This window comes from Perissodus microlepis, chromosome 16 (assembly GCF_051167445.1).
Source record: "Perissodus microlepis isolate ML-2025 ecotype Zambia chromosome 16, ASM5116744v1, whole genome shotgun sequence".
In the NCBI taxonomy this organism is placed as follows: domain Eukaryota; kingdom Metazoa; phylum Chordata; class Actinopteri; order Cichliformes; family Cichlidae; genus Perissodus; species Perissodus microlepis.
In genome coordinates this window covers 30,728,029-30,740,592 of record NC_140476.1, presented here as the reverse complement: position 1 = coordinate 30,740,592, position 12,564 = coordinate 30,728,029, and the positions used below count along the sequence as shown (strand labels likewise).

At 39.8% G+C, this 12,564-nt stretch overlaps 1 protein-coding gene across 1 annotated transcript in view; it reads right to left on the bottom strand.

Annotated features, from left to right (window-relative positions):
- fam124a (family with sequence similarity 124 member A) overlaps positions 1–12,564 on the bottom strand; it is a 30,393-nt gene that overhangs the window by 14,875 nt on the left and 2,954 nt on the right. Inside the window, exon 2 of the mRNA XM_084908122.1 lies at positions 10,675–10,706. Within this exon, the coding sequence (XP_084764248.1) occupies positions 10,675–10,706 (32 nt within the window). The remainder of the gene's footprint in view (positions 1–10,674; positions 10,707–12,564) is intronic.

The following is a 12,564-nucleotide window of genomic DNA, read 5'->3' as shown; positions in this document are numbered from 1 at the left end:
TCTCCCTCCCTCCTTTCTACCAGACTCATGTGGAGCAGGGCTTCTCTGTGGAAGCTCATTAGTGCCATTAGGAGTCATTACTGAAGCCCAGAGGAATGTTCCAGACCGCAGTGGGAGCGATGCATTCAGGTGTAGCCTCTCCCTGAACCCCCCGACATGGAAAAGCTCGGCACCGTGATGCAGGTGCTGCAAATCCACTTTTCCTATGCTGCCGACACATTTACGTCAATCCGTCTTTTCTTTCTTGTGTGTTACATGTAGAAACTCACACGGCTGCCTGTTATCTCCATGTACACTCACTCTTTGTTTTGCTACAGTCTTTAATCCGAGTTCTCATGGGACTTGTCCCATTTTGTTTGTGCTTTGGGAAAGGACACACAGGCTACTTTCCCTGGCACAACATACTGTTTCACCATTGCCAAAATCCCTCCGTGAAACTGAGCGGCCAAACAGGGATGGGTTTTGTCTCTCGAGTCCCACCGGCCTTTGTAAAAGGACAGTTTCAACTTGACCAAAGAAGTGACATTTTCAAAATGTCACTCTGTGGTTCCAATGAAACAGACCTAAATAATAGGTGTAGAGGTGCTATGAATGTAGCTATTAAATATTAAAAGGTCCAGTAAAAGATGTGGTGGGAAGTATACATTTTGGTACATTTAATTTATTTTATACACGACCTGAGGCTCGTGTTGGTGATGTTCTACCACAAAACTAATGTTGGTCCAGGCTGTGAGTAGTTTTGTGGCATGTAAACACCGAGGATCTATAAGCAGATGTGAAGGCAAATTTAGTTTTAATAAAATGCAATGAAGCCTCAACTGTGACACAGAGCAGCCCTAAATGGCTCAGTTTGTCTACAGCGGTAATGACATCCGGATCAAGAATGTTCCACAGCAGGTTTAAGCGGGATGTCGGCGCACTGACATCCTGTAACACACATCTACGCGCCTACACAAAGAGAGACGGAACTGCTGTCATTAACGTCACTCTGATCCCTTACAATCACTGTTAACATGTAGCTGGCATTAAAACACCAAACAAGTGGATGATAGGGCTCTTTAAGGGTATTTACTGCACAGCACATTGTGCCGACACACAGACAGCTTGACGTCTTCACACTCCTGCTGCACACAGCTCTCCTGGGATCAGTTTTCATGAGTCAGAGACCTTTGCCCTAACCATCTTATTTCTGCCTCATTAGAAAACAAACAAAAACAGGAAAGAACCTAAAAAAAAAAATCCATCATCATAACCATTCCTTTCTTATTTAAAAAAATAAAATAAATAAAAATCTCAGTTTCTTGCTTTTACATTTGTCTTTTTTTTTCCTCTCCATTCCCCACCCCCACACTCTTTCTTCTGCCATTTTTATACATGACAACTTTTGGGGGAATCAAGTTGGGATATTTTCCACAGTTTTCCTTTCTTTTGTAGCACGCAGCAGGAAGCAGCACGCCCCGACTGTGTGCTCACTAATGGAAATACTGCATGTGGTTTAGGTAAGGAAGCTGGACAGAGCATGCAGGAGGCAACATACACCGACATCCAAGCAGAGAATGGAATATTAGTCTCTCTCTGTGTTGTGTTTCTTGTACCAGTGCATAAAGTTACTAGCTACATGCTTGCAAAAATCCACTGAAAGGTCAAGATGTGTACATACTGACTTGTTCAAGGGAGACAGATTAGATCAATTAGAAAATTACTGAATAAGAAGCCGTTTATGGGTTTTTGTCCACTGTTTAAGTTCAAAAATCAAAATGTGTTAGATTCACAGATGTCCCTGCGTTAAAAGCAGCGGAAAGATAATCTGGCAAGCTCATAGACGAGCTGTATGAGCTGCAGTGTTTTGGCCCACCTTTCTAAAATATTTTCTTGGCCATAAGGGTTAATGTGGAGCTGGAAAACAAGAGAATAAATCAGAGATTAAGTCTCCCCAATCCTGTGAAGGGAACGTAAGGCGTTTGTGAGTAAAGCTCTGGAGAAGTGTGTCTCTAAGCTCTTAATCCACTTGAGTCTTCAAGCTAACTGACTCGATTGACTACATACAACTCATACATGTGCATACCCATCCTCAGCACACACACAGGATAAAGTGGTGTGAAAACGTGTTTTCCTCCCTTCTTGATTTCCATATGTTGTGCATATTTGTCAGACTTACATGTTTTAGATTATCAAAACTGTTTTTTATGTTAGACAAAGATAACGCAATTAAATGCAAAATGCAGTTTTTAAATGATGGTTTCATTGATTAGGAGAGAAACGTTGCCCAAACCTAGTGGGTCCTGTGTGAAAAAGTAATTGCCCCTCTTGTTAAATCGTGAATTAACTGTGATTAACCTTTTTTTTTCTTTTTTTTTTTTAAAAGCAGAGTTCAGTTTCATTAAACACACTTAGGCCTAATTATTGGCAGCGGTGTTGAATCAAGAAATCATTAAACAGAACTTGTTTGACAAAGTAAAGAAAGGCTAAAAGATGTTTTAAAAAAAGAAGAAAAAAAAAAAAGGGAACACATCATGGCATGATCCATGGGAGAGTTCAAGGAGAAAACTGTTGACCAGTGGTTTTCTCCTTGAATGCTCATGTCAGTTTTTCCAAAAAACATCTTGATGATCCCCAAGACTTTTGGGAAAATATTCTGTGGAGTGACGAGACAAAAGTTTAACTTTTTGGAAGGTCTGTGTCCCATTACATCCGGTGTAAAAGTAACACAGCATTTCACAAAAGGAACATCATACCAACGGTAAAATATGGAGGTGGTAGTGTGATGGTCAGGGGCTGTTTTGTGCCTTGGGACCTGGAAGACTTGCTGTGGTAAATGGAACCATGAGTTCTGCTGTCTACCAAAACATCCAGAAGGAGAATATCCAGCCATCTGTTCTTGTTCTTGTGAAGCGCACTTGGGTTCTGCAGCAGGACAATGATCCAAAACACATCAGCAAGTCCACCAAGAAAAACAAATAGAAGACTTTTGAGTGGCCTAGTCAAAGCCCTAACCTGAATCAGATTGAGATGCTGTGGCATGACCTTAAAAAGGTGGTACATGCTCAAAAGCCCTCCAATGTGGCTGAGTTACAACAATTCTGCAAAGATGAGAGGACCAAAATTCCTCTGTAGTGCTGTAAAACTGCTTAGGGTGACTCTAACCAGTTATTAGGTTTAGGGGGCAATCACTTTTTCACACAGGGTGGGTTTGGATTTTTCCCCCCAATTAATATCAAACATATTCCCTTAGAAAATGCATTTTTTTGTTTACTTGTGTTATCTTTGTCTAATATTTAAATTTGTTTGATGATCTGAAACATTTAAGTGTGACAAATACACACATAAAAAAAAAAAAGGAAATCAGGAAGGGGGCAGACACTTTTGTACTCCACTGTAAAAGTGCCCATTTATAAAGGGGACGGCTTTGTCCAGTTCTCAGAGACTTTAACCTTGTCTCTGTGGATACGTGTTAACCAGGAACACATGCTCGCTGCCGTACCCGCAGATGACGACGTGAGATAAAACAACACGCCTTCCAGCGAGCCCCTCCACATATGAGAGTGATTAGCAGCGAAAACTCAACCTCTCCTCGATGTGTGTATGTGTGTATGTGTGTATGTGCGCAGAAGAACTCCAGTCGCAGCCAGGCCTTCAGTGTAAAAACAAAACAACTGAACTTGGAAATTCAAGATGTGGGCCCCTTTTGTCGTCTGCTAAGAAAGAAAAAAAAAAAAAAAAAAAAAAAAAAAAAAAGAAGGGGGGGGGAGTTCCAAATCTCATACATCACTTTGAGTGACTGGTGCCAAAACATAATAAATGTAGTCTTCGCACTAATATAACTCTTTGACTTATTTTTTTCTGTCATTTCAAAGTGTTGCTCGCACACAGGAGCCGTTCTCTCATTTAGATTCAAATATCCTTTCTCTCAAGTCTCAAATGTGTGCCGTTTTCCATTTTCTGATAACTATAGAGTACACATACAGTCACAGTGGGGGATGCTGATTTTAAATGAGGAGGTCTGTGTTTGTAAACAGAATCAGAAAGCTCTCTTTGCAACAATTTTTCAGCTCTCCATCTGTGTGACGTCAAAGAGGGCGAATATCGAGTAGCCAATCAGAAGAATGTTCACTTAAAGGAAGGAGCTAAGAAAAGCAAAACAAAACACAGTCAATTACTTGACTGGATATAATAAAGCAATTTTGTGCTCATTACTCGGTACTGCATTTTCACATCATCAATCATTACCTGTCACTTCCCAACAACAATTTGGACATTTTTAATTATAGTAAAACATCAATAAGCCAGGTACTAACTCAGGAGGTTGTTAAACCTACATGAAACCTAATAATAATTATTAATAACTGTATTTTATTTTTTTTATTTAACAAGTAGTAATTTACTTTTTTCAGTCTTGCCCACTCCACTCAGCTGCCTTTCCATCTCATTCTGTCTGCAGTTTGCTGAGTCAAGGTTTATCTGATCATGTCTGAACCAAGCTGAACATAAATGTGAACCCCTTTAACTTAAAGCTATACAGTTGTTTCATAAGACTCTCTGGCAAAAACCAAAACAAAAAACCAAAAAATAAATACCCCCATCCTTAAATTACTTAAGCAGTTCTCATACAAAGACTAAGGTAAAGTGATATATTGCCGTCTTCTGAGATAAGAGCTCAGGCTTCTGTTTGGATCTCTGCATCTCACACTGTGAGCAACATACATGGGAGAAAAAGAAAACGGCAAGTCTGCATTTCTTCATGTAATTAAATTAAGCTGCATGAGTTGACGCAGTGAGAAAGAAAACAAGCTTGTTTACTTTGTTGTCTAGAAGATACAAAAGGACATGCTATAGAACTCCTATAGAGCAACATAAACAAAGAGCCTGAAAAAAAAGAAAAGAAAAAAAAAGGGGGAATTGCCGACTTCCTTTCCCAGAGCGGAATATACAAAGGGCTCTGTATGTTTCAAGTTTCACAGAAGATAAAAGCAGTCAGACCAAAATGTAGAGATACTATTCCTGGCTTTAAAGTGCTGTTAGATTCAAACTTAAGAAGATAGATAGATTGATTAGATAGTGAAGACTACACAGCCAGGATCATGGACGTCATGTGACCTTCATTGTCTGAACAGACGTGGAACGAGGCAGAACGGCTGAGGCGAGGGACAAAAGGCAACTCGAAAAAGTTGCATTTCCTGCACAAATACCGGGTGAATGCTGTATAGCAGAAATCATGTGCTGAAAACAGTTGAAGAAACAGAACTGTCTGCTGAGAAAGAGGTGAAGGAGCTGAACTGTCTGCTGAGAAAGAGGTGAAGGAGCTAAACTGTCTGCTGAGAAAGAGGTGAAGGAGCTGAACTGTCTGCTGAGAAAGAGGTGAAGGAGCTGAACTGTCTGCTGAGAAAGAGGTGAAGGTGCTAAACTGTCTGCTGAGAAAGAGGTGAAGGTGCTGAACTGTCTGCTGAGAAAGAGGTGAAGGAGCTAAACTGTCTGCTGAGAAAGAGGTGAAGGAGCTGAACTGTCTGCTGAGAAAGAGGTGAAGGAGCTGAACTGTCTGCTGAGAAAGAGGTGAAGGAGCTGAACTGTCTGCTGAGAAAGAGGTGAAGGAGCTAAACTGTCTGCTGAGAAAGAGATAAAGGTGATGAACTGTCAGCTAAGAAAGAGGTAAAGGCGCTGAACTGTCTGCTGAAGATGGATTTTTTTTGAAAGGGTACACTGAAGAGTGTCAAGAAAGCAGAGGGAGAACGAGCCAGGAGGATTCGAACCTGCGCCACCGCTCTCAGGGCGCCTGCTCATCTCAGTGAGCCAAAGCAAAACTCATCCCAGGGATAGATGTGGCGAGAGAAAAAACGGCATCAGTTCCAGAGTTTGAAATCTGAGAGAAGGACAGATTTCCTATTCTGAAACAAACTTAATTCATGGAAAAACGGTAAATGGTATCAAAAAAATTCTTTCACCGTGAGCATCAGGAGTGTTTGAAGATATATTGCCACAAGGCTCATGTCTCTGGAGTCCACAGTTTAGGAGATATGATGAGTTGAAATGTTAAAGAGCTTAATATTTTAGAAAGTATAAAAGTTACGAGCAACTTTTCAGTAACTTTTGTTTGCTCTAGGGCAGGCCATATACTAATCTGAAGGTCGGTGGTTTGATCCCTGGCTGTTCCAGTCTGCATGCCAAAGTATCCTTGGGCAAAATACTGAACCCTGAGCTGTTCCTGATTCGTTCATCCAAGTGTGAATGTATATGAACGAATGGGCAAATGAGGCGCGTTATATAAAGCACTTCAAATGCTCAAGTACAACAGAAAAACACTACATAAGAGCCGGTCCATTAACCATTTATACACAACAAGATTCTAATAAAAACACTGAAAAACACTCTTCGGTGCTGGTGAACATGCATTTCTAAATCTTAGTTATGTAGATCGAGCAGCATGTTAAAAGCTCAATATAGTCAACGCAATTTTAATTCCTCACAGGTTTGAATTTCTGGACTGAGTTCAACATGGATCCATTGAAAAACATCTCAAATCTCCCAGTTCTTCCAGGATCTGGGAATAAGTTCAAAAGATGAGAAACTGCTTTTTCCTGGTTTCACTAGCCCCAAATTATAGCAAGATGACAATTTATTTTTTTTTTTTTAAACGTAATTTGATCTTAGATCAGAGGCAACATAATGAAGCTAACTATGAATACACTGGTATTTGCTCTCACATTGGCTTAACAGACGGCTAGTACCCAGTAATAACTGTCCTACTTCACTGTCTACTCAGTCAGCACATACATACTCACCCATTCATTATCACAAGGGCCCACAACAAGGCCGACAGACTGAACTGCTTCAATTAAGCCATTAACAAAAAAGCCGACTGCAGCACATTTAGCGCTGTTCTGGCCTCGTGGTTCAACTCTCATTCTGGAGGATGCACATTTGGTAACACTTAATCCAAGCTGCCTTAAAACAGCGCATGGATTTCATACATTCAGCTGGAGAGAAGGCACCCCAACCTTGTGTGTGTGCGTTACAAGCTGGTCTGTTACGGGTGGTCCTTGGGCCATCAGGTGCTATTCAAACTGACTGTGTTGAAAGTGTTTTGGCTGACATCACCACGAGTGGTTTGCCGTTCAAAAGGATACTCGCCGCTGTCCCTTTAAAAGAGAGCAGTGTGTTTGAGCGTGAACACAAGACGGCGCAGATAAAAGGCAAAGAAGCAGTTTCGCTTCGCGCTTGAGCGAAACAAGACCAGCATGCAAGTGCCAAAAACTGCAGTTCCTTAAATGAACACACTCTGTTTTCAGCCTGATGCATACAACCATTAAGGTCTCCCTTTCATTTTATGAAGGCTTACAGTTAAGCATGATTATTGGCATGGCTGTGGCTGGGTGGGAGAAGTGGAAAGGTTCCAGACTGTCTGAGATGATATTAAATGGTAAACTTAATTTTTAAAATTCTAACTAGGCTGAAGAGAATATAAACAGACTTACAGGCTTCATACGGCTTTACTTTATAAAAATCAATTCTTGGATTACTTTTAACTAAAGATAAAAGTTTTTAAAGCTAAAATTTTAATCTCTTGCCAGGGATCTCAGGGATCCAGACAAATGAAGAAACGTTACACTACAGTGATGAAAAACCAAAACCACTTTTTAAGAGGCAGCTGCTTGTGGCAGCAGTGGTGCTTCTGCCGTTACTTCTTTTCTCCAAATTCTTTGAAGAGTTGCCTCAGCTGGCCTTTTCCTTTTAGCTCTGAATGTAATTATCACAGTTTCTAAAATCTGCACCAGATTATTTTTATGTAACGCACATTTCTTTTGCTTCAACCAACAGACTCATTCTCATTCACAACTGGTAACTTATTTAAATTTAAATATTTTTAAAAGCTTTCATTTCGAGGCCATGCCAGGTGAGGTTGTAAGTTGCTGCTACGTGAAATCTTACTGTGAAAAAAAAAATACTCAGCCATATTGATGTTGGAGGTTTAGCGTGACATCAAGGACTTAATCACCATGGACTTTATGGCTAGCGTGAGCTGAGGTCAAAGGTTAGGGGTTAGGACCACCTTAGGAGAAAGTAAATGCACTTCTGTGGAGGCAAAAGACAAGAGGAGACTAAACCAGCATGCACCTCTGTGAAACAAATACATCAGTAGACACTCTGAGACAGGATGTTTCTGATTTTAGAAATTGTGCAAATGCAAGAAAACAGTTCTACATATTTGTTTAATTTGCACATTGATCAAAAATGACTTACTGGAGGCCCGGGTAATGCCATCCAGAGCAAGTATCTGGTTAGACACCATGTTTCTAAGATTTTTAGTACAATAAGCTCAGTTTTATCTGAGTTTACAAGCAGGAAATTAGAAGTCTTTATGTTTTTAAGGCATTCCTTCAGTTTAATTAATTGATTGGTGTCATCTGGCTTCATGGATATCGATATATATAAAGCAACTTATCAGCTTTTATTGCAGTTTCCTCACTTCTTACAGTGTTACAGGGATGCTGTATGCAAAATTTTAAGAGCCATGCTAAAGATGAATCTGGACAGATGCAAAACAGGTCGTTTTTAGAACTTATATGATGTCTTATTAGACAAAGTAAAAGAACAGTTGTCAGCCAATCAGAAACAAATATCTTCTTAGACAAATGGTGCAAATTGTTTTACTTTAAAAAAGGTCCTCTGGATGGATTTCAGTGTGTAAATGTATGCACGGTGTTTGTGCTCAGTAGTAGTTCCTGTCCAGCAGTAGACTTGTGAATGTGGTCACACTCTGTCCTGCAGTATGTATTTAAAGTTCTTGTGTTTTCGGACAGTGTCCCAGTGCACATTTTGTTCCAGCTCTGACCTCCAGTGATGACAATGGTGGGCAGAGGCTCATCTGACACAGCGATGACACAGGAAACAACAGGGGAAAACCAAACCAGACACTCTCTGCTGGATCACTGTGTGTGTTTCACTGCTTCCTGGCTTACGGGTGCGGTTCAAATGGGATAACGCTGCTTCCTGCAGACCAGATTAATGGGCTAATATTGGATATAATCCTCCCATTGTAAAAAAGCCTGGAGACCTGGCAACCAGACTGAGGGCAGGCCACGGCCTCTGCAAACACAGACCTTCACAATCACGTACACTTTCAAAGAAAACTATGGACACACCCACAGTGTGTAAAAAATGCCCATGACAGGAAAATGGCCTAATGATGCAAGACAATTCTGTCCAAATTTTGATTATTTATTATCCAAATTACATTTTTTTTTTTTTTTTTACCATTTATTGTTATTTGTGAGACTTGGGAAAGCAGTAACATTGTTAACCCACAATGTGTAAGTTATTATCCAGATTACTTGCTGATGTTTCTCTCATGTCATGTGCACATTGCTTCAGATTTGTCTACCATACTGGATATGATACAACCACCGGCTGCTAATGAAAAATGCATAGTCCTCCTATTGGTTGACAAGTGATTCCTACAGGTTACTGACCAATGCTTAGTGAAATCAATCAAAAAGAAGGTGCTGTACCAGAAACCTCTTTAATGTTGCTTTGGTCACTATTGGATTGCTGTGGTTGCCGATAGTGTACAACAACACTTGCCAGCTGCTAGTCAAACTGTAGTGAATATTAAGAAACTGCAACTGAGACAATCTGCTAGCATCAAAAGTAATTACACTGAAGTTTTTGCCAGCTGCTCAGGGAATACACATTTTTCCTTAGTCAACACTATTGTTACACATCCAAAATTGTGGAAAAGTGACTGTCACATGGTTAGTGACCATGTGATTCATGTGCCTTTATTTTACTACACAGGCAAAAGCGTGTTCACACAACCAACTATGCAAGTACAGGCAAATAAATGTATGCTTAAACTTGTGACTGGGGCAGCACATGTGAGCGCCAATGGTTTTCTTTGTCTGTGTGTTGGCCCTGCGACAGACGGGCGACCTGTCCAGGGTGTACCCTGCCTCTCGCCCTAAGACAGCTGGGACAGGCTCCAGCGCTCCCCGCAACCCTAAAAAGGATAAGCGGAAGCGAATGGATGGATGAAACTTGTGACTGGATTTCTAAGCCTTATAACATAAGCCGATGTCATAATTAATAAAAAATATGGCCAAACCTACCAAAACAAGATCCAAATATTGATGTAAAAAATACACGTATAACACATTTCTACACTTGAATAAATTTATTAGCTGACTGAAAGGTTTGGTTAGAAATGCTTCTTGTCATGGGTGAACAGTTGCTGTTTATCTTAATCGAAAATTGTTGCATAGTTTATCTCATGGGACTGTTGCTGTGTAGATTATAATGATGATGCATCTGTTTACTTACCTCCCTTTTTAGGAGGACATTAAAGGTAAGCTTTTTATGTTTTTCCCTCCACTTTAGCTTCATTACCTCACCAATACAAATGTTTCATTTATCCCTGCAACTACTAACCATTACTAACGTGTAAAATGTAATGCGTAGCATACAAACCGAGGTGGACAAAATGTAATAAACAATGTTGTTGTTGCTATACAAATACTCTTCCCTAAAATCTGCTGTGGATCTTACAGGCCACTAAACACAAAGACACAAACACAATCCTGGCCTGTGAGTGGATTTATTTAGTCAGTGTGTATTAGGGAGATAAAGACCTGAGCCTGAGCTGTGTGTGTGTTAGCAATACTTCATGTCACTGTTAATTTTACTTACTGCTTGTTGAGGACAAGGGACTGTAATCAGACCTGCAGAGGACAAAAGAAAACAGATTTTTTTAAAAGGCAGAGGAAATGTCGACAGAGAGGACATGACAGAGAGAGGAGACAGAAGTTTATATTACAATATGAATTGCAATCTACATGATTTACAGGATGACACACTCCTATTTCAGATGAAGTGCTGACATCTGGCTAAACAGTAGGAGAGGTCCAGCTGGAAGGTCAGCAAAAATGCACACAGAGATTTCAGAGTGGTTTCTAACGGAAGGGATAAAAACGCAGGCATTTGCTCAAGTACTACTTCCACTACTGAGATACAGTACAGCTCATAGCCTCTTGTATTTTACTTGAGTTCTAACTACTGCATTTTCCTAGTTAATTAACACATTAAATAAAACTTCCTGTTTTTTTAGGAGCTAACAATCCCACTCAACCAGTAAAAACATCAAAATGCTCCTTACACACTCACACATTAACAATAATAATAATAACTATTATTATCCACATGATTGACATGATGCTGGAAATAAAAGGACGTGTGTGTGCCGGATTTTAATGTGTCATGAATTACTACAACCATATTGTTTCTCTTAATTATAGAATCAGTTCAGCAACAACTTCGTTGTTCCTTCCAAAAATTGCATAAAAAGATTGGTAACACATTCTACCATTAAAGTTACAAGTCATACAACTTAAACTAATGACTGAACAAGCAACTAATGTGGAAAATATGCTCACATCTACTGAATCAGACATATTGGGAATTTATGACATTTAAAACAGAAACTACTGAAAGTGTGAAGCCATCACTGGTATTAGCACATAGATAAAAATAATGTTAATCACACAGTTGATTTAACTAACTTAAAAAACATACTGGTTTGGTTTCCTAGCCAAACCAAGTATGAATAACTGCAAGAACTGGCATATAAAGTATGTGGCTCCAAAGCTGGTGGAAATAATGTGTAAATATGGCCAAGTTGAGATAATTTGGTTTTTCCCCTTCAATCTGCTGACAGCGTGTGCACTAGAAATACTTAGCTAGAGCCAGGAAGTGATTAGCCTAACTTAGCACAAAGACTTGAAAGAGGCAAAATTCTCCTGGCTAAATTCAAGGGAAAACTACCCACCCCTCAAAGCTCATTATTTCACTCCTGTATCTTGTTTAATATGTACACATGAGTATAACAGTTACATTTTTATGGCTGTACTTTGGCTTTCTTATAATGCTGGATTCTTTGTATATTGGTTCAAATGACAACCAGTCTCCCTGGAGAGAGGCCAAAACATTTCCAGTCCTTCTGATTTCTGTGCTATGTGAGGCTAGCCATGCCCAGGCTGCAGTGTTTTTTTAGGTTGCACCAGTCTTTATGTAGAGTTCATTACAAGAAAGGAAAAAAAAGGTATATTTATGGTTGGGAAAATGTAATTGATGAAGTAAAGGGTCTTCACTTTTTGAAGATTTATCTGCTCTTAAGCTTCAAAGAAAAGATGGAGAATTAGATTTCAGCTAATCTGATCTCCAGACAGAGTAAAATTATGACATTTTATGAAATTACATCCAAGACGTGTTTGCCCACATACAACAAGGCTGACTGAGGAGCTAACTCAAATCCTGCAATTAATAATTTGGTGAAAAGGTTGCATAACTCCAGGTTCACATATATGCATTGCAACTTGACGATATTAGTCCCACAGGAGTCTTCTGACAGCCAGAGAACACTGTTCCTCCACACACACTCTGTGAGTCCATCTCTAAACTAATAAAAGTCTCTGGAACTGCAGGAAGCAGAAGAGCAAGTCTATTTCCTGCAGCAGGAGGTTATCAATCTAACTAACGGGCATTAGCGGTGTAGAGAAAGGAATGGGTAAGAGTGAGGGAAGC